This window comes from Dermacentor albipictus, unplaced genomic scaffold, assembly GCF_038994185.2.
Source record: "Dermacentor albipictus isolate Rhodes 1998 colony unplaced genomic scaffold, USDA_Dalb.pri_finalv2 scaffold_52, whole genome shotgun sequence".
Taxonomy (NCBI): Eukaryota; Metazoa; Arthropoda; class Arachnida; order Ixodida; family Ixodidae; genus Dermacentor; species Dermacentor albipictus.
In genome coordinates this window covers 105,823-133,005 of record NW_027225606.1, presented here as the reverse complement: position 1 = coordinate 133,005, position 27,183 = coordinate 105,823, and the positions used below count along the sequence as shown (strand labels likewise).

Here is a 27,183-nt window from a genome sequence, read left to right as displayed (position 1 = left end):
TCCTGGGCAGCCTACACTTCTAAACTGCAAACCGCTGTCGCGCAGAGGCCATGGCCAGTTCCTTCATTGGTGTAAGCAAGCTGAAACAGTTTCTGGAGGAACACCCCCTGACAGGGGCTAACATCAGCAAGTCCAAGACTGGCTTGACAGAGGCCAAGCGATACCTGAATTGCTTCACCGAACATGTAACCAAAGCATATGCTAACATCATCTCACCTTATAACCCATGTTTAACTGGGCGCATCACAGGCCACGAAAGACAAACGCGTTTTTAGTGGTTTAATAAGAGATCTAGATAGTGGCACATATCTTGCATGCATTACAACACAACCAACAGAAACAATGAATGGCAGCCAGAAACAGCGAAAACATTGAATCCAGCTTACATTATTACAGTACTGGAAGTCCAGCCGGCCAAGTAGATGTAAGATTGTGCGACTGCATTCTTTTAGCAGAAGGACTAAAGGTATAAACAGGAACAGAATACGACAGAACTAGCTAACACTAGACTACCAATTAACCAGTGCTTGATTTCCAAAAATGATGGAAATACATGAAAGCAAGCAATAACTGCAGTGCATGCACATCCACAACAGTCAGCACATGCTGTGCTGTGTGTGTGTGTGCTGCTGCACACACACAACACAGCATGTGTTGCGGATACTTGGAGTTCTGCGGATACTTGCTTTTGCTTCGTGTTGGCGTTAAGCACTCCCCATACGTGGGCCGATCCCGAAGATAGTGAAATACCGGCCCGATCCGCGGCGGAGGGGAAGCAGGCGTTTAGCATTCCCCATACGTGGGCCAATCCCGAAGATAGTAAAACGCCGGACCGAGCCGCGCCGGAGGTGCAGTTCGCCATTAAGGGGCCCACACACATGGCTTCGCTGGTCATCCTTCTTCACAGAGTGGAAGGGCACTGATTTTTTGCTTACGACACGAAAATTCCCTGGGACGGTAGAGGTATACAGCTACGGTGTGAGAAGGTTACATTACAATACAATGTGAGTGCAGCCAGGTCCACTCGCTCTTCCGGAAAGCGATGGTTTGACGGATACATTACTCCCCTTGCTAATTCAACTGGTGACGCCGATTCACGCGATGAATGAACGAATATGCACACATTGACTTTTCCGAAAAAAGAAGAAAAAGAAGTAAGCTGGAAATTAACGCTCGTGTTGGTCTTCAGCCTGTGTCTGAGTTCGCAGTATCACTTTCACTGTCATAGAGCATGAAAAATTTCTTACGTTAACGTAGTGTGATGGTGGATATCCACCATCACAGATTTGGCACAGGAAAAGTCGCCGTTTCGTCAAAGAGGTGAAGCATTCATAGCAATAGGAAAGGGTTAAACAACTACACGAAGCAAGGCTTGTAGCTTTATCGGCCGTATAAATTGCAATAAACATTCACTTACTGCCTAAATTACTTGTCATAATGTCAGGCAAACACAGGCAAACATGAACCGATCTCACTATTTTTTCGTGAGCACTAGCTGTCGCAAGGTTGGCGTGATGAAAGCGCCGGCATCGGGGAGCGAAAGCTTCATACTGCCTCTGGATTCACCATGTTGCCGAAACTTAACATTAAATGACCTCCAACACTAGGCGCACGGAAGGACAGCCCGATCAGCCCGTCTCGGCTCGCCCTTAGTCTTTGCACCCGGCACACATTACCTCCAAGAAACAGCGTGCGGGTCACGTGTGCACTCAGGCGCGCGGGCAGCCTGCGCAGCCATGACTGGGCTAGATGAGAAGACTTGTGCTCTACTCCCATAACGAGCGCTTGATCACGTTTCTGCTAAACTTTGGGCGCGCCAGAACACAGCGCGCATCAAGGCACGATTCTTGTCGACTCACCCTCACACGCTTTCCCTCGCATCTTGCATCACCACAAGTTGGCATCCGTAATGACAGGATAAATTCATTTGTTACGCTATGATCTTTCTAAATACTAGGAAGGATGAACGCGCGAAAGCTATTGTCATTTACTGTACGCATGGACCTGAGGGGAGTGGAGTTAAAGCATGGTACGCGGATCAAGAAGCGCGAGCACGTGAGGAGCGGGCGGCAAGAAGAGAAGCGAAAAGGAAGGAGGAATCTTGTAGATATTTCCTAAGATATTCACGTATGCTTCCTGTACTCATTGATTACGCCATGTCTTTACAACTTTTGGTATCTTTACTGAATCAAATGACTTTTCATAACCTATGAAAGCCATATAGAGAGGTTCATTGTATTCCGCAAATTTCTCGATTACCTGACTGATTACGCGGACATGTGATCCATTAATGTACGAGGGTGAATCAGAAAGTCATTGCCCCTATTTTTTATTAGCCAAAATATGGTACAAACAGGTAATCACAAATATACGTACTATTCCACATACTTTACACTATTTTTCCACACAGTCTCGAAACCGGTTCAGACGTTTGTCCCATCGCAGCACTAAACTTGAGATGCTCCTGTGTGGTCAGTCCGAGACGCACTTGGCCTCACCGAACGCTAACCTTCATGCCAGTCTTCACCGCCCTTTTGCGAACTCACAACATCACCACCTCACACTTCACAACGCGAGACACCTTTCCCCGTACGTGGGATGCATTTACCTGTGTATTTATATGGGTGCTCGTCCCTTGCGCCGTAGCAAACGAATAACACTTAGTTGCTCGTACGCTGTAGACGAGTGAAGCACAACCGTCATCTTCGATGGATGATGGATGGATGATTGTGGCTCAACCCTTTGAATCGGGCGGCGGCGACGTGCGCCACCTAGCCTTTAATCGTTCTATATGCATGCATACCTATGTATTTACTCCTTTACTTTTGCGTTGATATTGTCCACCAATCAGATAGCCTCCGCTTAGTTATTAACAAGTGGTAGCAGCGCCATGCCGCGGAGCTACCGGCAGATAAGGCCGAGCTGGGTCCAAGAAAGGTCCACCGCTGGGAGTGGATGCATTGACTTCCCATTCGCAGCCGTATTTTGGCTAAGAGATAGGGGTAAAGACTTTCTGATTCGCCTTCGCAGAATATTCTTTCCTGAATCCAGCCTGTTCTCCTGGTTGCTTGAAGTCAAGCGTTGCCCTGATTCTGTTGGATATTGTCTCGGTGAATATTTTATGCGATACTGAAAGCCAGCTAATCGGCACATAATTCTTCACTTATTTCATGCCTCCCTTCTTATAAATGATTATAATGTTTGCATTCTTTTAGCTGCCTGCTACACTTGAATCCATGAGACATTGCGTATACATGTAAAAGGCCGCAGGTTTTTCCGCAGCAAGAATAGCGCGGTCGAACTAAAGAAATTACGCATTTGCAGTACGCATGCAATAACAATGGGCTTACAAAATCGTGATTACTGTCTAGCACAATAAGTAAGACAACCATACAGAAATTTGCAAGCAATGACAAATAGAAGTTTGATCTAAAAAATGAGCCATTCCTCACTGTTAAAGTGGTTGACCAGCGAAGCGGTAAAGCACATGACACGTAGGCAGTACATAAATTTGAACAAAGGTACGAACTCATTTACTGTCTTCATCACTGGTCATTATTTCACTCGCAACTGCAATCACTTTTTTTGGTAATATCAAATCGATGCACATACGCCGCGGGGAGGTCGGTCGGGCCGGATCGGAGTGGCATCACAAGGGATATGTCTGCAACACGGAACGCGTAAACCACTCCCTTTTCGGTACCGACACATCCACATTGACCGACAACGACAACAGGGGTATAGTGCCATCGCAGCTAATTCACGCGAAGTGAGTAGCCATCAATCTCACGGGACTATGAGTCATCGATGATGACGGTTTTCAATTTGGTGTTCTGTATGTTGTATGCGTGATTAGAAAGAATTTAAGCCCGGGTCGCTTCACTACGCTGAGTGCTTGTTGCCTCTGCCTTACGAGTCTATGAGCCATGGCATTTTTGCTTGCTTACGGGGGTATGAGCCACTGATGACGATACTTTCTGTTCACGGAGAGCAAAAATGCATGGAACCCTCTAGTCTCGTACCAAGACATCACACAACACTACAAGCTAACCCGCAGAACATATGCACCCCCGCACAAGTCACTACCTAGAGAGCAGGAGCGATTCCTCCGAGCTCTACAGGTTAATACATTCCCCCACCCAACCAGAAATCACCTCATAGACCCTACACAATTCTCTCCGCAATGCCGCTTCTGCAGAGCCCGGGTCCCTCAAGCACATAGTAGGGGGTTGCAGAGCGGCACCATTCAATCGTCCGAGCCCTTACCATACCAACGAGCTTTGGGAGAGAGCCTTGGCCAGCTCCGACCTCGAGGATCAGCAACGGCTGATTGCGAGGGCCCAGGACGCGGCCCAAGCTCAAGGCATTCTGGAATGAGGACGCCTTTCCGAAGCTGCATTCACCCAATAAAAATGTTTATTCTCTCTCTCTCTTTAGCCATATACAGTAAAAAAACAAAGATCACTGTAAAAAAAAAATAAGCGTCCTAATGAAGGTTAGAATACAGTGTTCATAGCATGAGGTACAGGACGTACAAAAATATGCACGTTGATACAAAAACTGTGTTGATAAGTGTATCTTTGGTACTTCTAGTTTCTTGTGTGCGCATGAAATGTTGCGTGTGTCAGCTTTAACAAACGGTTTTGTCCTTAGTTGGGTACTCTGAGACTGTGCGTCAGTTGCCCGCTGAAAAAGCAAAAACAAAAAAAACCCGTAAAACTAACCTGTATCATCACACACCTACAGCATACGGGCGCGGGGCGTTATCGCTCTTGGACGCTATACGAAACACCATGGCGACGGCAAGAAATTGCCTGGAGCGTTCGTTTGTTTTCCATCGCAGAAAAAAAAAAGGCCAGCAGGTTTGCGAGAAACACAGGACAAGCGCAGTTCTATGATTTGTAGGCGTCACACTAATACAGCAAACAGACGACCAGAATAAAACACGAAAGAATAGTTTTCGAACTACCACTTCAAACTACGGCAAGGCCTGTCTGCACGTCAGAAAGGGGACTGAGAGAGTACGGAGAAACATGGCTGAAAAAAAAAAGTAGTCTACAAACAATAATGTGAAGCAGACAGGGATCAACCCCGGGGGATCGATTCAGATGAGCTCGTAGGCGACAATGGAAATGGGAGCAAAATAGGCAATCAACCTACCGCTCACTCACCCTTCCTCCTCACTTTTCCAGTGCGATGCCATTTCAGCACACCGCGGCAAGAGCGACGCGTTCTGTGAAACATACTGCATACCCATCACGGCGCCTACCACCTGCCCGATTCTGCGCAACCGTTCCCGACGTGCTTGCAAATACTGCAAACTCTGCAAACAGGGGTTGTATTTCTTGCAGGTATACGCAGTGGCGTAGCTAGGTCGTCTGGCACCCGGGGCCCTCAGCTCTTCTGTCACACCTCCCCCCCCTCATCCCGGGTGCAGTCGATATCCTCGCCTTCCTCGCCAATTTTTGCGTGTCTTCAGACGTATGTGTCACCCCCCCCCCCCCCCCTCTACTGGCCCCGTGCAGCCGGGGCCCATGGCCCCCCGGCCCCCCTCGTTGCTACGCCACTGGGTGTACGCCCACGAAAATGCCGGCCTGACGCTTCAGGTGATATTACGCCGATCGTTGAGTTTCGACAGGCTTAGCACCCTGTTCGAGCCTTCCTGGAAGTGTATCGGCGCCACCGTTCTGCTTTTCCGTCCAACCCTGAAGCTCCCATCGAGGGACTTGAATGTTAGTTGTCTGACCGCCATATTGGCAGCCATGTTATGCGTCGCACATTTGTTTTGCTTTCGCTAAGTTTTCGCCGTTTAGGACTGCCACCAGTCTGGTCGCAGTTAACCTTAAGCAGCAGCGTTGTTTGCTTGCCCGCCAGGCCGGCCTCGCGAGAGCAGGTTTTATTACTTCGCAGAAGGCCTCAGGGTTTCACTTGAGCGTCGCGGCAAAGTTGAACGCCTGTTGGCCTTGTGAGACACGCCGAAAAAAAGTTAGCTGCGCAGAGAAGCAGCGCTTCGTTTGTCCACTAGGTTTATATTGATACTTCTGCACTTACTTTTAGAGACTATACCTGTCGCGGTAGCTACTGACCACGAGATCGCCGGATCGACTCCCTGCCCGGCGGCCGCGTCCTGACGGGGGAGGGATGACAAAACGTTCGTGCACTGTGCTTTCGGTAAACGAGCGTGGGGGCCATGTCGCAAAACCAAATTGGCCACTTCTCGGCACACTTCGATGACAGTGAGGTTTAAGCGCGCAAGCGGTGGTGCTGCTACGTGAGTATGCACTGCACACATGTCAGCGGCAGTGACACAGTAACGCAGTTCTGGTTATCCACTGCAGACGGCCACTTTCGCAGACACAGCTTGACAAGTTTACTTTTCTGAACTCCAGGCAAAAAGATATTTAAGATAAGTTTATTCAGCTCGTTTTTCTTAGTTGTTGTAACTATCTTCAACAAAGTTGTCTCGTCAACAAAAATACAACGTTCTCGACTGGGCCCACACTTGGCATGTTCAGTCGTCTGCTATGCGTAGCATTTGTTGTGCGTGACCAACGTGCGTTGTCTTTCTTATGCAAGCGCGTTAGAACGCCACACGTTAGCTGTCGTGCGTGTCTACAGGTTATGCGATCGCAGTGCCCCGGCGGGCAAAAACTTCGGAAAGGCAGCCAATGACCAGCTTGCCAAACTACTTAATTGCAACCGTCGCCCTAACTCCAACTTCATCACGAGTAATTCGCTAAAGGCGCTGCTGCTTATGGTGGGAGAGCTGAAGAAATTGTGTTATTCAGCCTTTACCGCGAAAACTCGAGACGCCGTCTTTCTTGATGCGAGGCGATTATCATACCACGAGAACTCGGGAACGTGGCATGCACGAACAATTATCTGTACCGCATAGGACTCACCACTAACCCATACTGTGATAATTGTCGCAACTTAGAGACAATTGAGCACATATTACTAGAATGCCCCACGTACCGCGACGAGAGACAATTTTTTGAGCACCAAATGGACATGATTTGCCGCGAACCGTTAACGTTACCGAGAATCGTAGGTCCAGTGCCCGGCCCTTCAAAACAGCGACGGGTTTTGGATTTATTGTTCAAATACCTGACAGAAATTGGTAAAATAGGAAAGCTTCAAAAATTACATCCTTCCTATACAAAAGCCTAAATTTACCCGCCATGTCACCTGTAAATATTAGTATCAGGTCCACTCGGACATTTCATATTTATTTTTATCCTCTTTTTCTCCCACTCTCTTCTGGAATCTTTTAATCCCATTCCCCATCCCTACACAGAGTAGCATGCCAGCGGTTACATACGTGCCGGCAAAATTCTCTGTTTTTCTAATAAAGAGCCCTCTCTCTCTCTCTCTCTCTCTCGGAACAGTATTGCAGAATCAGGGATATTTCTTCCACACTCATGGCGTCCGCTGAGGTGCGATCGTCTTTGCCAGCTGACATAACTAAAAAGAAAGGCAGTGTAAGCGGATGACAGAAAGAAAAAATTATCTGGTAATCTGCCATGCAGATTCAACCACGTGTGTTTCGCTATCCACCAGTTCTATGCCGCGCACAGCCTTTTGCCGACTTGTTTCAGCACGTAAAATTTATACTCTGGTGTTTTGCGTGACAAAGCTAGGGCATGGCTATGAGACGCCTTTCGGTACGTAAAGTCCGCAACGTAACGCATATGTACAATCAAGCAAGAAGCTACAAAGAAATGCACAATAAACGTTATAATAATAATAATAATAATAATAATAATAATAATAATAATAATAATAATAATAATAATAATAATAATAATAATTTTTTATCATTATCCGCGTGCAAACATTGCTCGCACGGCCGATGCTAGTCCCAGCAATGCCATGGCCATGTGCCTTGAACGGGAATGAAAGGAGTGTTCCTCACTGCCTCTACTATAGTTGCCTGATTCAATACAAGAATTTCCATCATCCTCGCAAATCCTATTTGAGAAACAGCTCGCCACTCGGTGCCAGAAACGTCTATGCTTGCGTTCGGCTTACGTTTGCAGAGGGATATTGCGCTCCGTTTCCCATTTATCCCTCGCAGTATTATTTTGTCGGAGAGGCCTAGCTATACACGGGGTTCGCACACACTTGTCGTTTTCCATTCGCTGTCCCGTTATTCCCGCACGTCGTCAACCCGAGAAAATGGCGTTATGTCCCTTCCAGGTACATTCACAATTCTTCCGGCCTGACGCATCAGGTGATATTGTGCTGATGATCCTGTGGCGTTAGGGTTTAATTTGCCATTTTCCCATTTTCCCCAGGGATGTATCGTACCTGTCGCTCTACGTTTGCAGTAACCAGGAAACGGATCGTTCGACAGCTAGATTGCACTTATCTCTCGTCCGGGTGCATTCGCAACGCTTCCAGCCTGATGACGCGTCAAGTGATACGGCACCTACGATTGAGTTCGGTTGGGAGCAATACACTGTTATTGCTTCCCTGGGGATATATCGCATCTGTCTCTCTACTTACGCTGTAACCTGGAATTTCCTATACTCAGCGCCTTCAACACGGCTTGTTTGGCAGCCAGATTGCATCGACGCTCCTAGGTGAATGGATTTTTGTACATGGCGTTACTTAACGTAATTGGCTATTATTCGTTGCGCTTATGTTTTGTAGCGTCATTTATGAAGGCCGCAACTGGTGATTGAAGACTGGGTTAAAGAACGGCGATATTCTCCGTCTCTCAACGCCGATGTCGAGGACAGTTATTACTACTCACGGGAAGGCAGCATGGTACACTTTTGCGTTCTTGGTTGAAGGCCGATGCTTGTTTGTCTTTTGGCACACGGAAGTTCTCGTCTTAGTAAGAGTTGTGGAATTGCCTACATGAGAAGAAAATTCATCTCTTTCACCAAAAAGTGTGATGCATCAGTTCGAGTTTCACTTGACATTTTTGTTCAGCGTACATTTAAGCTAAGTGAACGAATGAGAGGTTTCGTTTTCCACTTGCACATTGGAGCTCTTGGGTCAAGTTAGCAGGCATGGTAGTTGGTAGTGGAAAGTACAACTCTTGGCCTGTATGCGGTGCGCACTGACATTTAGGAAGAAGCATGACTCTTCAGGGCAATTTTTTTTTCATATTGAATGATTTGTTTGTTTACTCGAACCACGTATCTTAAAGGTACTCTAAAAAGGAGAACTAAATCTCAATAGACTGATAATGGATTGTTTTTATGCGAAGCATATTACGAGAGCTCAACCCAGCTCCTCAGGCGCGGCGGTGTCGCCTTGAATACCACGTGACACCGTGACGTCACGACAGAGGAGAAGTGGCTTTGGCTCAACTCTTGCAAGATGGGCTGGGTGGGAATCGAACCAGGGTCTCCGGAGTGTGAGACGGAGACGCTACCACTGAGCCACGAGTACGATGCTTCAAAGCGGTACAAAAGCGCCTCTAGTGAATGCGGTGTTGCCTTAGAAACTAGGTGTTTCTAAGGCTCAGGCGTGCGTCGCTTGCTCAGGCGCACATTTCGTTGCCGCGCCGAACGCTGCGTTGCTCGACGCTCACCGCGTCTAATGCGGGGCGCGTAGTCGCTGCGCCGTAGCCCATTGTAATGGCGGGTCGACGGGAACGCTGTCGCGTTCCACTCTTGAAGGCGAAGCAGAGTAACGCATGAGTTGTTTCTTCGTCTAGCCGAACCAAATATAGCCAAGCAACAGCAGTTCACCAGGCTAAACAGTGGTTCAACAACTAAAATAAAGGCTAGTATGCTTCGCATCCTGGGCTTAACCTTACCTAAGCCACAGTCATTTTTTGAAGGCACTACCGTTAATTTCGTGATACGATGTCGATTACTCAAATAAAAAATAAAAATAAAACTTCAAGTGTTTTAACATTTCGCCCAGAAACACCCGTGCCAGTACTTTAGTGCAACGAAATGGTTTGTAATGTATTTATTTATGGGTTGAATTCCCCCGACCCTTCTATGCGACTGCTTCTGTTACCTGGTCTTCTTTGAAGTGAAGGAGCAGTATTGTGTCGCTTACCCCTGGGTGTTACATTACCGATGTATACGTTTCGACTGGAATGACCGATAGCGCCGAATGCAACTCCCGTAGTGGTGAAAGAACTGTAGTAACACCTGCTCTGTTACTGCCCGTCATTCGAAAACAAAACGCTTGGCCCCGGCGTCGCCTTAAACAGCCAGACACAAAACATGCCTCGATGCACAATATCTGGGGATCATGGTCTCGCATATCACAACTTTAGAAGGTCGCAAAGGCACTCGCTACGATTCCTGAAGCCAATCGGATAGGACGACCACCTGCGATACAGAGCAGAGAAATTTCACTACGGCGGTGCCCAATTTTTGGATTCATCTCGTTCTCCTAATCTTTTCTTCATATTGACACGTGTACTTATCTTTATCGGGCGACCACGTTTCGCCGCTTGACAACTGTAATCGCACAGCGAGGGACGCGCCTGAATGTATCCGATGTTTCTGGAAAGTTATCGACGCTTCTACCCGGCTGTCTGTTGTCGCCGAACCTTGTGTTATCTGATTTCATCGCGTAACGCGAATGGTGTAGAACTTTGTGGAAGGCACACGGGTCCGAACGATTAATCTGGAACATTCGACGACTGCTCTATAAAAGCCGACGCGCTTGAACCGCTGATCAGATTTTTCGACGATCGCCGACTGTGTTCGCCGCTATCGTTGTGCTTTAAGTGTAGCCTGTTTTGTGGGCACAGGTTCGCCCAATAAAAGCTAGTTTTGCCTTTCACAGTACTGCTACTGTGTTCTCTCTTCACCGTCACTACCACGTGACATCTGGTGGAGGTGCTAGTGCGTTCATGTACCGAACGCCCCCGCAAAGCCGCGATCGAAGCCCGAGGACCAAACTAACATCGCCGAAGACCAGCGTGCTAGCCGCAGACTGCAAGGACTGCCCCCAGAGCACGGACTTCTAACTGAGTCGACAAAGAAGATCGTGGTCAAAACAACTCCAATGGCTGCCCCAGCGTCCCCCGTTATCCTACAGCAACCTCGGAACCCACCAACTTTCCATGGAGCAGCAACTGAGGACCCGGAATACTGGCTGGAGACGTACGAGCGAATCGCGACTTTCAACAACTGGGACTCCGACGACAAGTTGCGGCACGTATACTTCGCCCTAGAAGACGCCGCCAGAACGTGGTTCGAGAACAGGGAGTCGACATTGACAACATGGGACCTGTTCCGTACCGGCTTCATGCGCACCTTTACAAGCGTCGTGCGCAAGGAAAGGGCCGAAGCCATGCTGGACGCCCGAGTGCAACTACCGAACGAGAACGTTGCCATCTTCACGGAGGAAATGAAGCGTCTCTTCCGCCACGCCGACCCGGATATGCCCGAGGAGAAGAAAGTCCGCCTTCTCATGCGTGGTGTGAAGGAAGAACTTTTCGGCGCAATGGTACGAATCCCACCGAAGACCGTAGAAGAGTTCCTTCGCGAGGCAACCAGCATCGAGAAGACACTCGAGATGCGAAACCGGCAATTCGACCGCCGCACGAACGCGACAAACTACGCCGGACTTCAGTCACTGGCCACCGACGACCTGCGCGAGACTATCCGAGCTGTCGTGCGGGAGGAGCTACAAAAGCTGTTCCCATCATCACAGCCTCAGGTGGCTTCGATTGCCGATGTCGTACGTGAGGAACTCCAACAACAACTTGGAGTAGCCCCTGAATCGCCGCAGCCCGAGCCGCAAGCAATGACCTACGCCGCCGTCGCACGTTGTCAAGGCCCCCCTCCGCGACCGCGCCAGGGCCCTGTCACGCCACAGTTTCGCCGTCCGCCGCCGCCGCCGCCAGCACGATCACCCGTCGCCCAGCGCACCTACGCGAGGAAGACGGACATCTGGCGTGCTCCTGACCACCGCCCGCTCTGCTACCACTGCGGAGAAGCGGGTCACGTCTACCGACGATGTCCGTACCGGGAGATGGGACTGCGAGGTTTCGCCGTCAACGCGCCGCGTCCACAGCTTGGCGAGCGCCCACGTGACATCGCCGATTACCTCGCCGCTACTCAGTGGAGCCCTCGACGGCCGTCCCGTTCGCCATCACCAGGCCGCTACCTGTCGCCGCAGCGCCGACCATACACTGGCCCAGCCCGGGGCCGGTCAGCGAGCCCATATCCGGAAAACTAAAAGCAGCAACCGATAGAGGTGCGGTTGCTGTTCGTCGAACTGACGAAGAGAATGTTGACGTCGCTAGCTACCTCCAGCGCGCCGAAGAAGCCCGACAGCTCGCCCGCCTACGGATAAAGAACCAACAGAGGACCGACAGCCGACACTACAACCTCCGACGACGCTTTGTTGAGTACCAGCCCGGCGACCGTGTTTGGGTTTGGACACCGATACGCCGACGAGGACTCAGTGAGAAACTACTCCGACGCTATTTCGGACCCTACAAGGTCATCCGACGTATTGGCGCTCTGGACTATGAGGTCGTGCCAGACGGCATTTCGCTTTCACAGCGGCGCCGCGCACGATCTGAAGTGGTCCACGTGGTGCGCCTTAAACCCTTTTACGCACGCTGACGAAATTCTTTATTTTTTGTTGTTGTTTTCTTTGCTACGGATGTTTTTATTACGCTTGTATGTAGCATCGGGTCGATGCTTTTTAAGAGGGGGGTATTGACACGTGTACTTATCTTTATCGGGCGACCACGTTTCGCCGCTTGACAACTGTAATCGCACAGCGAGGGACGCGCCTGAATGTATCCGATGTTTCTGGAAAGTTATCGACGCTTCTACCCGGCTGTCTGTTGTCGCCGAACCTTGTGTTATCTGATTTCATCGCGTAACGCGAATGGTGTAGAACTTTGTGGAAGGCACACGGGTCCGAACGATTAATCTGGAACATTCGACGACTGCTCTATAAAAGCCGACGCGCTTGAACCGCTGATCAGATTTTTCGACGATCGCCGACTGTGTTCGCCGCTATCGTTGTGCTTTAAGTGTAGCCTGTTTTGTGGGCACAGGTTCGCCCAATAAAAGCTAGTTTTGCCTTTCACAGTACTGCTACTGTGTTCTCTCTTCACCGTCACTACCACGTGACAATATTTACCCTTCCACCTGTGCAGGGCAGCTAACCGGGCTGAGTAATGGTATACCTCCCTGTCATTCATTTATTCTGGCGAAAGCCGTAAGTGGCTCGTTGCAATGGCTCATACGCGAAAAAGGCGGCGTCTAGTCGAGTGGTTCAAAAATATCATAATTAAGTCAAGACGTTAGAAAAAGCTGGCGAGTGATAGAAAAATATCATCAGCAGCAATGGCTCATACCCGAACAAAACAGTCTGGAATGGCTCATATCCCCGTAAGCAAGCAAAGATGCAATGGCTGAATACGAATGAAGACACGAAAGAAAAGAAGAAAGAAGGAAAGAAAGGAAACATCAACATTAGGGATGGCTCATATCTCCGTAGGCAAGCAAATATGCAATGTCTGAATGTGAAAGAAGAAACGAGAAAAATAGAACGAAAGAAGGAACGAAATAAAGAACGAAATAAAGAAAGAACGAAAGAATGAAAGAACAAATAAAGAGAAAACAAAGAACGAAAGAAAGAACGAAATAACCTTTAGATAGTGCATTAGCTGCTCGCATGTGCCGACGAAGAAATAGAATTACAGCCCAATACATTTACTTCAAACTGCAGCTCCTTATGCCCTGTAGGAAGTCCGACTCCTCCGATCAGGTAACTTAATGCATTACTACGTGTGCAGCAGTATTTAACCTTCACGAGTTACAGTAGTTTAACACGCTGCCGATTTTTTTTCTCTCTCACTCTCTGTGGTTTTGGAGTCGCAGTGGCGCAGTAAAAGCTCTCGAAGCTCAATAAGTTCACTCTTAAGCGTCTTTAGAAAACTCAGTAGTACAGGGGCCCCACAAGGTAAAGCTATTCCACTCTTAAGAACAAAGCTTACGGCGCTAAGCCGACGAGGACAAAGTGAGACACAAACGACATACACGGTCTCATTTCGTCCTCGTCCGTAACCTTTGTTTTTAATTCCCGAACGATTTAGCTCAGCAACAAGTTTTGTTAAATCATATTTCAATCTGTTTTTATTCCAATCTCCCGACGTCAAGTTTACATAACACCGACGCAAACATTGGGCAGTAACCCGCAGAGTTGTTACTAGAGTCCAATCAAACGCTCTCCTCGGCTAAAGGAGGTCACTTTTGTTTTCTTTCAAAGCGAATCGATTTACTTAGATAAAGCGGCTTTTATTATCCACGTGACTGAGAAGAGGCGAGAAGTACGCTCTAGTGGAGAGGGTTACGCTGGGGCCGAGCCAGCGCAGTAAAAGTAGATAACGTGACGAGGAGGATAGTACCAGCGTCTGCGATTGGCCCGCTTCTCCTTGCTTATATAGCTTGCGGTGGTTGGTCGAAAGTTGCGGCGGCGTGCAACGGAAGGCTAAGCTTGCAGCTAAACCGTGTCCTCGGTGAAGAGTTGGCAGAGTTGACGGCGTTATACGTGCCGAAAGAGCTCAATATGCTTCCAGGCAAAACATTTTATTATACGCAAATAAATCCGTGCTCCCCGGCAGCTCCGAGTAGCCAGTGCCAGAGCGATCGCCGAGCAGCCATATTCTATTCATTTCCGAACGGGGCACTTTCCCGCTATTCAGAAAAAAAAATCAGTTTAGTTCGGCCTCTTTAACGTGTTGCACGTCACTTTGACGCTGTTGGTTTTCGCGGTCTCTGGATGTCACGTGACAGACAGGTGAAGTGGGTGCAGCCGAACCCTTTCGAACAATAGCACAGTTACTAACGGCGAAAAGAGGCATCGGATCATAAATATTTATTTTTCTTTTGTTTGGTAGAACCACGCGTAATCGGCGTGTACACGTCACATCAGGTGGGGAGCTTTCACGGTTTCCGTGACGTCGCGTGATAGCCGAAGGAGGGTGGCCCAAAATTTTTTTTGGCAATCGTAGTGGGCCGACTGCACAATTGGAATATAGAAACAGTTGGGAATAGCGTTGCGTTATTGGGCGCCATATTTACTGATTAAACATTACGTAGCCCTGAGCAGACAGCTTCAACATACATGGCAGCGCGGCGAGCTATAGTGCAGAAACCTCAAAGCGGAATCACCACACGTCTGTCCTTCCTGCGTCTTTTCTGACTTACCGAGCCTCTTGTCGATGTAAGAGGGGCCTTTTCTGAATTTCGGAAACGTAGTTTATTATTATACCCTAAATAGTATCTCCCTTTGTGTCCCGTTGAAGGTGACCAGAATAAACGCAGCATGAAGCTGTGTCTTACAAGTACTCACCTACGTGGCAGAAACCTGGAGGCTTACGAAAAGGGTTCTACTTAAATTGAGGACGACGCAACGAGCTATGGAAAGAGGAATGATGGGTGTAACTTTAAGGGATAAGAAAAGAGCAGATCGGGTGAGGGAACAAACGCGAGTTAATGACATCTTAGTTGAAATCAAGAAAAAGAAATGGGCATGGGCAGGAGGACATGTAATGCGGAGGGAAGATAACCGATGGTCATTAAGGGTTACGGACTGGATCGATTCCAAGGGAAGGGAAGCGTAGCAGAGGGCGGCAGAAAAGTTAGGTGGGCGGATGAGATTAAGAAGTGTGCAGGGACCACATGGCCACAATTAGTACATGACCGGGGTTGTTGGAGAAGTTTGGGAGTGGCGTTTGCCCTGCCGTGGGCAGAACCAGGCTGATGATGATGATGATGGAGAAACATTGGCTCTCCCTCCCGGCCCTGCGAAAGCGGATGGCCAGCGAAGCTGTTCAAAACCCCCACTGCAACTGTTGAGGGGGGTATACGCAATGCTTTATTGCTCTAGAGTAAAGGTAGTAATGGTAATATAGAGTAATGGTAGTAATGGGAGTAATGGTAATTTTGACATCACGCCACCGCTAGTCGTACTGCCGTTTCTTTTTCCCTCTGTCGCCTCTTGTATTCACGCTGCGCCTCGGTAGCCCTAACTGTGCGTTGTCTACCCATAGCGGTGCTGCAACAACAATGAAATCAGTTGCTAGGATGCTTCTTTTATATGCGAAAGGCTAGTGACGTCACTCCCCACGTCCTTGGGTTGTTATTGGAAGCGCCTTATCATTAGTTGTTCGGATGGTTGTTTTGGGCCTGTTCTTCACTGAAACGAATGCTGTTCTGTATGTCTATGCGTGACTACAAAGAATGTATGCACTTTTCATTCCGCTTTGGTGAGTGCTTTGAAGCATCTGACTTACGTGGGTGTGAGCCACTGCTCCTGACCTGCACTACCTCTGGGATCGGCCCACATTTTCTGTCCACGGACGACTACACGAAAAATGCCGATCTGCGAGAGGCTCACAGCTTCGCAGTGAAGAGTTGGCAGCACTAGTACCACCCCGCTTCCAAGGTGCGCTCGTAGAATACATCCATATAATTAGAAACTCTTAAGAGGAGGACGTGAACAGCGAAGTACGCCACCGCGCTTGTCAGTGCGGAGAACTGAGCACGCGACAGAAAGATGACTCGCTGCGCGATGGGAATTGAAAGAGCGAGCTTGCGTTCGCCTCATCAGTGAGTTCAACTAGCGATGATCGCACACCTTTAGCTGCAAACTGAAGTGGAACTTCGTCTGATGAGCGGAACTTTACTTCTGAGCCTATCGTTTTAAGATTGTGGCATAAAGAAGAAAATTCACAGACTTTGGGAATTCCCGCGTCTATAGGAACTTGCTAATATGAACAGGAGCGTGCATCTCAAAATGGACAGCGCCGTGTTTTCAGAAACGACTTCTTCGCGATGTGCACCCGTGAGGAAAAGTATACGGACCGGGGATCGCGCGATAAAACCTATTTTTTCCTGTGCCTGCGAAAGCAACTTGAAATTGAGGACTGCAGTCCAAATCTGGCATTGCGAACTTTCTACGGCAGTCTTTAATTTCCGTTTATGCATGATAATTACAAAGAAATTTAGTTTTTTCCGAAATCGTGTGGTCCGTATACTTTTGCTTACGGCTGTACCTGATAGTCCCCGTCCACTACTAAATTGCCCGCCGTAGCCTCCGCACGCAGGAACAGGCGGCGCTACTTTGACAACCTGCGTGGTACTCAAGACACCGCGCAATCTGCCAAGCACAAATCTTGCGCGATAGCTAATTTGTGAGCGTGTCTGGCCCCCAAGGACAAAATGCCACAGGGGGAGTGGAAAAAAAGGTTTGTTTTGCTTTGTCTTATAGTGCACGCTCAGGTCACAGCGAACCCAGTTTGGTGTTCTTAACCACCGCAGCGTTAAAAAGTCACAGTTCTGCCCGTAAGGCGAAGCGTCGATTGCGATAGCAAATTAGTAGACAGCTCTACGAAGTAAGGATAGTAGTTATATCGGTCGTATCAAGCTGTAAACATAAAAATGCGATATCAATCAATCAATCAATCAATCAATCAATCAATCAATCAATCAATCAATCAATCAATCAATCAATCAATCAATTTATTCATGCATCAATGTACATGAAGGGAAAAAAATTAACAAGCATGGTGTCACGCGCTCACAGGCAAACATGATCGCATCTCACCCGATGACTGCGGAAACTCGCTATCAAGACGCTGGAGTGAGGAAGCGCGGAGGAAGCAGAGAGTGAATTGATCTTCGTGCTACCTCTCGGGGCGGGTGGTGGCACCAACGCGAACTAAGCCGCGAAAACACAACGCGCGGCGGACTCCGTCCCCCGGCACAGATGGCTTCAGAGATACAGCGGCCGGGGAGGCCGCGCGCGGCTGCACGGAGTAGAACGCGCACCCCTGCTACGGTCCGCCCGTAGGCTTGCGCGCGACAGAAGACGGCGCGCGTCCTCCCTGCTTTCCTTCGTTGCATGCGCGAGATTATCGAGCCGCGATCGCCGGCCTCACGCTCACACGCTTTCACTCGCACATACAGCATACGGCGCGCGGCGACGGTTTTATCGCCCTTGGACTTTATTTTTTGTTTTTATTTTATTCAGCATTGATTTAGACACAGTGAAGGTCTTGGATGGCAAAGCTAAAGGCAGTACATTGTCTGCCTGACTAAGGCCCTGTCACCCATACATTGCTCAACAGTGCGGTAGCATATAACATACAGATAGTTTACAAACATATCAATAGCGTGGATTAGACGTACATAGCATACATTGCAAACATATGTGCACTAATTACAACAATCACTGTACAACTTTCTAAGTAGAAACAGTTTAGGATCAACAGAGTAATATGAACACGAAAAAAAACTTTATATATATATATATATATATATATATATATATATATATATATATATATACAGTAAAAGCTCGTTAATTCGAACCGCAAGGGGAAGCCGCTTCAGTTCGAATTAACGAAAGTTCGAACTAACGAAAGTGAAGGAGAGCAACAGTACACTGCGATTTGGAAGCAGTAGGGAATGTCAGAAATTTGGCGTGTCAGAAAGTGATGGCGTGTGCCGCAGGCACACGACATCTTCAAGTCAAAGCTCTGGGTCCGACTGTGCCACACCACCGATGTCCACCGAAAAGAACGTTAGCCAAGGCTTAACACCATCACAATGAATCGCGACGGCCGATACCTCCTAAGCTGAAAACAGACGTGCACAACCGATGAAGACTGCCGAGACCAAGACGCCGAACATCTGAAGGTGGCGAAGGCCCTGATTCGTTGGTTCTTGATTGCAAGCGCAGCTGCGACGTACTTGATTCGCTGTGTTTTGGCGCTTGCCGTGCCATCTCCGCACAACATTAGCAGCTGTACAAGGTTTGCAAAGCCTCCGAGATTCGCAACGGGCAAAAAGTCTCGGAGGTTACATAGAACGGAGAGGCGGCAGCCGCCGCTGCCTTCTGGCTGACCCCGCGTCGGTTAGATTTTTTTCCTATTTTGCCTTCACTCGCCGTTCTCTCCGTTTAGGAGGCAATACAGCCTTGTGCGTAGGCAGTAGGCGCGTTTCTCTGGCCGTGTGCCAGGTGAGCGTAGTTCGAATTATCCGTGAGGGAACCTTCTCGCGTTCGAATTAACGGACTTTTTTATACATAGACTTCTGTGGAGCTTGGCCGGACCAAATCGTACAGTTCGAATTATCCATAAATTTGAATTATTGAAGTTCGAATTAACGAGCTTTCACTGTATATATATGTATATAAGCACAAAATGAAACGCACTTAAAATAATTGTACATAAAACACACAAAAAACTAATTAGCACAATGTCAATCCGAAAGGGAAAGCAAATATTTTTTCATGGCACTTTTAAAGCAGTTTAATGATCTGAAGTTTTGCGCGATAGTGATACGGAACCTTACGGCAACGCCGACGGCGGAAATGCGCCAGGAGTGCCCATATAATTGCTATCTCAATAAAAAAAGATTGGAAGTAGAAATTTTGAGCGCCGAGATGCGCTGTTTGAGAGTTGAAAATGGCGCCGAGGAATTCGATAAAACCTTGCGACCGACCAAACTTGGTTCTCGAGCGCTAACTCCCGTACACCAAATTTGTTATTAGCCCTAGCAACCAGCTGGTCGCTCCAACTGTAGGAAGGCTGAAAAATCGCTTTGTGATCGTGCGACTCATAAAGCTATGTGCGATATGCAAATCTCGTTCTCTTAAACTGTTCTGGAATCAGTCCTGTGCAACACAGTCTAGAGAAGGTCTCCCTGGACAACGTAACAATGATAAAGACACGGGAGGTATCACACTGCCTTCTCACACCCATGCAAAGCATACATATATGCACGAGTCAGTTCAATAAAAATGACTGAGCAAACGTAAATATTCAGCTCAGCCAGACGCGACAATGTTTCATCACAGTTTCATCACCGCTCCTGCGTTGCATGTAATCATCACTACATTACCACTGTACTGTGCTAAACCTATCCGCTCAGTTTAGGCTAGTCTTCACATATTTGCGTGACAAAAAAGTGAATAGTTCTTTGTGGTTAGGTAAGACAAGGAGAAGGTCTTAACCAGCAGTGCCGCGCATAACTACCGTTCTTGGGAAGCGTTATCATAAAGCCGTCCTACAGTAACTGCTCCAGAATTTGTCTTTTTGCTTTTGCAGTGACTCTACGACGGTGCGCAATCCTCTGCGCTTAAAAAAATAGTTGTCTCGAAGAAGGCTTGTCCGCAGTGCTTATTCAAGGAATGCCCGTCCGTTGTAGCTGTCTTCTTTTCGTTCTCGTCTCTTTCTCGCGCTGCTTTTGATCGAGTACGGAATGCCGGAAGCTTGGCCAGATGCCCAACAGTGAGCCGGTCCTCCGAGGGAAGAAGATAGCGCAGAAACTATAATGACAAAGAATAATGCGGCGTGTTTCCTCCCGATAAAGTAGGCTTCACTTTGCCGTTCCTCCTACACAGTCGCGTGCTGCTGACATGTCATCGCAAAGCACAAAAAAAAGGGGGGGGGGGGCGAGAGAGAGAGAAAAGAAAGGAGGTGTCGTCTGCTTTCGTTCTTTTTTTTACTGGCTATACAAATGTGCAACCGACCGGCAACAAGATGTGTTCACGTCGGATAACCTATAATACACAGGCACACAAAAAACAGGAAAAATAAACAGGAGCGGTGTTTGTTTAGGTAACCTAGATCCAGGCGGAGCTGCTTGAATCGGAAACGGCAGGCCTAAATGAGAATGTGGTGGCTCGCGTCCACCCACGTCCGCCATTTGTAAATGCGCCGAAATCGGCTTAGAGACGGCGTTGCCTTATTGGGTTTGCTCCTCGTTTTATTCGGGAGTAAAATAAGGAAATCCGGTCCTCCGTGTTGCTGTCGCATATGGTGCTGTCGCTTGCAGGCCTGATTGCGATACAAAGGGAGCATTAGGAACAGCGAACTCGGGACTGTTAGCACAATACGCTATCATGAATTATCATATAAAGTTTGGAAACGCAATCTGTGGACCAAATAATGTTACACACACACACACACACACACACACACACACACACACACACACACACACACACACACACACACACACACACACACACACACACACACACACACACACACACACACACACATATATACCTATATATATATATATATATATATATATATGTGTGTGTGTATATGTGTGTGTGTGTGTGTGTGTGTGTGTACCACCGCGTGAAGACAAGCGTGTCATTGGCGGTGACCGGCAGAGCGAAAAAAACAAACAAAAAACGGTGACTGGCAGAGCGTAAAGCACCCTTTTTTCTTGTTCGAATAATAGCGGCAGTGGGCGACACTATTGTATGATCTTGCGACGAAACGCATTCTCATTTAATCCGATGAGAAGGCACACCTGCTGTATGTGTAAATAGTACCAAAGAATACTCACTGCCGAATGCCGTGTCTAAACAACATCTTATTGCGAGTGATTGCATTTATCCGGAGAAGTCTGGCCGACCGAGCGACGCAGCGCGCGTATACTGTGTTGTGTCCACTGTGGATGGTACGAAAGATGTAGAATGTCTTGCTTAAGTTTCATGTTTGATCGCACACAGTCTATGACGGGAGGTAAAGTATTCAGAAAATAGTATTCGTACTTTCAGACATTGGACTGTTCGAGTCGAGCAGCAAATCGATTAGGACATTATTCGACTCGCTATTAGACAGTTTCGAGTATTCGCACACCCCTACGATCTACGATTGAGATTTTAGGGCAGATGAAAAACAGGCGGTATAGGAAGTATATAACAGCTGTGTCTTACCAGTACTCACGTACGGGGCAGAAACCTGGAGGCTTACGAAAAGGGTTCTACTCAAATTGAGGACGACGCAACCAGCTATGGAAAGAAAAATGTTAGGTGTAACGTTAAGGGATAAGAAAAGAGCAGATTGGGTGAGAGAACAAACGCGAGTTAATGACATCTTAGTTGAAATCAAGAAAAAGAAATGGGCATGGGCAGGACATGTAATGAGGAGGGAAGATAACCGATGGTCATTAAGGGTTACGGGCTGGATCCCAAGGGAAGGGAAGCGTAGCAGGAGGCGGCTGAAAGTTAGGTGGGCGGATGGGATTAAGAAGTTTGCAGGAACGGCATGGCCACAATTAGTACATGACCGGGGTTGTTGGAGAAGTATGGGAGAGGCCTTTGCCCTGCAGTGGGCGTAACCAGGCTGATGATGATGATGATGATCTAGGAAGTCATTTTCAGTACTTTAGGTCCCGGACATGTTATATTGGTACAGTGTCTTCCATAGCTCTTATACGGGCTCAGTGCATGGTTTCTTGCGCTCATTCCTAATGGGGAGGAGTTCCACCACTGGGAATGCTGTCGCTACAGTCGGCGTGACGTAGCATGAGGGATCACGTGGGCACGCGCCGGCCGCGTCGGAAGCAGATGATCGGGCTGAGCACGAACTCCTTAGCAGTGGCCGGAAAGCGTTATCCGCGCTGTGATTCTGATCTCAGCTGTGATAAATAACGAAACATAAAAAAATTCAGAGAAAAAAAAATTTAGCCATTGCGAACCGCTGTCGCATGTTCACGTGGGTGACGAATGCCTGCAGGGCGAAAAAGATTTCGCACAGCTGCGGAAGCATTCCTACAATGCTCGTTAATTGTTTTCATGCGTTGCATATTGCAATCACTCAGTTCAGCCCTTGGGCGCGGCCGGGCAGCCACCATTGAGGGTATGAGCCATTGTTCATTGCTGCGCGTCTCATATGTGGGTCTATTCTCTTTTAAGTTTGCTATGTTTGTTATTATGTTGCTTCTGTTTTTATGCGTTGCATATTGCAATCACTCAGTTCTGCCCTTGGGCGCGGCCGGGCAGCCACTATTGACCTTTAGCGCAACCACGTGACGTGACGTCACGACAGCCGGAGGAAAAGCTGGGCCCCAACTCGCGCAATATGCAACGCATTCTTGGCTTAACCAAGCTAAGCCTGGCCATTTTTTGTCCTGTCCAATGCCCATATGCTGCGACCTAAAGCCCACCGCACGGGGCAAACACATAGGTTAAGTGTATACCGCGTTCGTAACGGAAAAGAAAAAAAAAAATCTCCTACCAAAATCTACAAAGATCGATCACTCTAAGCCTCATTGCTTGAAAATTCAATTAGGGAACATGTGTCGGTGTTTTAGTCCTTGTTCGCTCTCAGGGAAAAAAAAATACTGCACTGAACAAGATGCTTTTTTATGCAAAGAAAGAGGTTAAAATGAAACGAAGCTTTAGTGCTTTGCGTTCGTGATACATGAATGTGAATAGGTAAACGACAATCTGGCATAATGAGCTCGCCTAGAGGAAAACTGCAGAAGTTGACAAAATTTATGAAGCAGATGACCATGAGGGCGGTGTGTCACCGGCCGTGAAATTTATCAAATTACAGCGCGTTATCCGAGCATGGGCTCTTCTTAACGACTTCGAGAAGCCGGGAAAATGAATCTTAGGAAACCTACTGGAGAAAAATGATAGGCTGTGTTCCTAATGGCAGAAGTCCAGTAAAGTATATTCAAGCAGAGAATGAAAAGCTGAAGCTGATGAGTGTTCTTTAGAAAAAAAAGGCGCAATTTCGTCCGCAAGGCGAAGTATCGATTGCGATAGGAAATTAGTGCTCAGCTATACGAAGGAAGGATAGTAGTTTTATCGGCCGTGTAAACTCGAACATACGGAATACGACACGCGGCGACGGTATTATCTCTTTAGGACTTTACGCGGAACAGCACGGCAACGGCGACGACAAAAATGCGCTTGGAGTGTCCATATCATCGCTTTCGCAACAAAATGCGAAGATGACTAATGATTAGCGGGAGTTGAGAAAAGTGGCTAAAGAAAATGCTTCATGACTAAAGAAGAGAAAGATCACAGAAACTTGGATCGGCTCTGTCAAGCGCAGCTGAAGGAACAATGCAAAGAAAGAGATGGCACCTGATTGAGTATTATGAGATTTACTATGGTAAATGTTTGCAGGCTTTGCGAGGAAGCAAACGCTGAGCTAGCATTCTTCAACGTTCTTTTGATGACGGCCTGGGCTCGACATAGCGATCTCTTTTATTCCCGTTAGCATTTTCATTTGTAATTTATTTGTTGTTTGAGACATGCAGCTGTCTCAGGTGCTGCAGCAAAAGGCAGCATTCTTGCCTGACAAAGGCCGCAGCACCCAGAGCGTGTTGACACTCTGCAGCAAACAACAGCACAACAAGTGTTACAATTTTCAAAATATGGTAACATATCAAAACAATAAAGGATTCGAATCTTAATCATCTTAAAAAAGGAAAACAAAACAATAACCTTGAGGTACATAAGGAAGTTATACAATAAAGCAGTTATACAATAAAATACAATAATATACAATACATAATGTACAATACAATAATACACAAGTTATACAATAAAGCAGCGAAGAAAATACGTTTTAACAGATTTCTTGAACATCAAGCTTGATTTCGAGGTTTGCAATTGTTCCAAGATTGTGGGATAATTGTTTAGTAGCGTTGATATTTGAAAGTCTAACGCCTGTTTCCCATAGTTCGTGCGAGGAAGCGGTATAGAGATCGGGTCATGTCTGAGATTATAAGGAGTTTCTTTGGTGGCGAAGGTCTGATTAAACTGCATGTGATCAGCTTGAGGGAGACCGAACGCCTCGAGCGATAGCTTATGCAAAAACAGGTGGTCTATATGGAGTATGCCAAGCTTACAAAAAAACGGTTCAGTATGTGCAAGAACAGGTAGGCTACAAACTGCCCTTACGGCTCTTTTCTGCAGCCTATATGTGATGGTGTAGTTGCTTGGTCGGTTCACCGCATCAGACAGCAACACATTACGGTTGTCAGTATTGAAGCACAGATAACGACTACGCTTTGTTGAATACGCACAACTCAGTTACCCCCACATACTTCTACTAGGAAATAAAATACAAAGCGCACAAACGCACCTATATGCATGCACATGTAGGCACGTACGCGCCCAGCAAGCACATAACGCACAAACACTAGAACGTGAGCGAACCGGCGTATTTCTGAGATGAAACTGTAGTATTTGCCAGTTCAATCCGGCACTGCATTCCCCTTGCAGTAATCTCGCTCTCCGCTTTTCTTCGCCGCATACTACCGCACTGCAATGTCGTTATCAACTATACTATTGAAAAAGTAAGCGAATGATTGTTTTCTGCACTGCCAATGTAGCAAGCAGAAAAGAAATATGAAAATCCCGCGCACTGTGGGAATCGATGTAAGCGAAGCTTTCCGTGCTGGATGCTTTGATTGACTATAGTTAGCGGCAACGTTGACTGCTAAAGCCTAATTTCTTCAACGTCTAGGCTAACACGAGAGTGGTGAGTTGTTGTTAAACGTTACACCTTGCCTGCACCACTGCTGTTTGTCTGCGTAGTACACAGAACACACAGGCAGAGGTGTTTGCTTGAGGCATTGTTGTGCGCCATATTTTATAACCTCTGAGAGGGTTGAGCGTTGTGGTTTCCTCAGATGGCACATCGCATTGTGGCAGAAGTATTAAACTTGCATTGGGTTATGGAGCTGTACGTGCCAAAACCATACTCGTATTATGAGGCAAGCCGTAGTGGCGGACTCCGGATTAATTTTGACACCGTGATATTCTGTAACGTGTTCCAAAATCTATGTGCACGTGCGTTTTCTATTTGGCCTCCGTCAAAATGCGGCTGCCGCGATCGGAATCAATCCACAACCTCTAGCAATGCCAAAGCCGCAAAGCTAACGTGGCGGGCAGATAAATGTTGATTTGATGGTCGACCGCTCCCGTAGTGTCTCCTGGACCCTGCGGTGCGCTTTAATTAATGCGACTCTGCTTCTGCATGCCCTGCGTAATTTGTCCGCTTGACATATTGGCATGGCGTTTATTGTTAAGAAACAGCAGCAACGTACTGTACTATACCTTGAACTTTAAGCTTAACCTGCTTCCCCGCAACCGCTGTCGTATAGTAGTGGGGTTTCCTTGCCTTCTCACGTCACCTCCCCCCCGCTCTCTTATATCGGAACTGCCTCTTCTTCTCCCTCTCTTTCTCCTCTTCTCCTCTCTACAGTTCTATCTGCGGCCCCGCTGGCCTTGCACGTTAGTAGAAAGGGAAGCGCCGCAGTTTCTGCAATGCTTCTGAGGGGAGTCACTGCTAATTACAGCTGTCAAGCGGCTAATTGGCGACGGCCAGGGAGCTCCAGAGGAGATTGTGCACATTTGACGCGGTGGGGTGGAAACGAGTTTCTCCCGTCGCCTTTCCTCTCTTACTCGCGCCTGTCATCTATATACACGCTCTGAACATCCCCCGACGCGGTGTGCGTGACAGCAGCAGCAGCAGCACCAGCAGCAGCAGTGGGAAAGGCGAAGGAAAAGGCAAAAAAAGCTTAACTTTAAAAAAGAATGCCGGCTCTCCCGTAATCGAGAATGCATGTAAGCATGAAATGGCAACCGGCAAAGCAGATTGGTTGGAGATGATACTAGCCACAATTTTAAAATGGGTGTAGTGCATGTTCTCAACGGCACACCCCACCACGCCACACTGCACCACGACATACTGCGCACTGGCACACATGGACGTTGCCCAGCTACAAGAAGAAAGCCGGCTGAAGGCTGCATGACAGGCAGCGAAAGACGCCGGGAAGCATAGCGTACTGCCCAGCTAGAAGAAGAATGCATTGAATTCTGGGGTTTTCCAAAACCGTGATTTGATTATGAGGAACGCCGTGGTGGGGAAGACTCCGGCTTAATTTTGACCACCAGGGCATCTTGGACGTGCCCCCAATGCACGGGACACAGGCGTTTCTACATTTCATCTCCATGGAGATGCGGCCGCCGCTGCCGGGATTTGGGATTTCATCCCGCGACCTCGTGCTTAGCAGCGCCCCGACACCATAACCCCTTTGCCACCGCTGTGGGCAGAAGCGCCTGAAGGAGGCACCATAGGGCACCGCGCAGCGTGGCGCCATCTTCCGAGGCGACGCAAAACGAGCGCTCAGCACCAGGAAATGACAATGGACTGTATGGTGTCCTGTATCTGCATTTTGAACATCGCTATTGGAAATAACGAAACTTCAGCCTACTAGAACTTCCAGCTTGAGTGACATTGTGGACAAACATTAGAAAGCACTCGGAAGCAATATTTCTTGTAACCTGTTTGGGCAGTAACTAGCGCATGTAATGTGGTCCTTTGCGAAGGGTTGGGGGCCAGAGACCCCATTTGCATAAGTTTTGACTGGTTGCCCGGATGATCTCGGTCTG

At 47.8% G+C, this 27,183-nt stretch overlaps 1 protein-coding gene across 1 annotated transcript in view; it reads right to left on the bottom strand.

Annotated features, from left to right (window-relative positions):
• LOC135912226 (uncharacterized) overlaps positions 1–26,891 on the bottom strand; it is a 67,535-nt gene extending 40,644 nt beyond the window's left edge. The window contains exons 1-3 of the mRNA XM_065444603.2: positions 26,732–26,891; positions 8,759–8,861; positions 4,267–4,393 (exon numbers count right to left, since the gene is read on the bottom strand). Of these exons, the coding sequence (XP_065300675.1) occupies positions 4,267–4,393; positions 8,759–8,861; positions 26,732–26,891 (390 nt within the window). The remainder of the gene's footprint in view (positions 1–4,266; positions 4,394–8,758; positions 8,862–26,731) is intronic.
• Between the last annotated feature and the right edge of the window lie 292 nt (positions 26,892–27,183).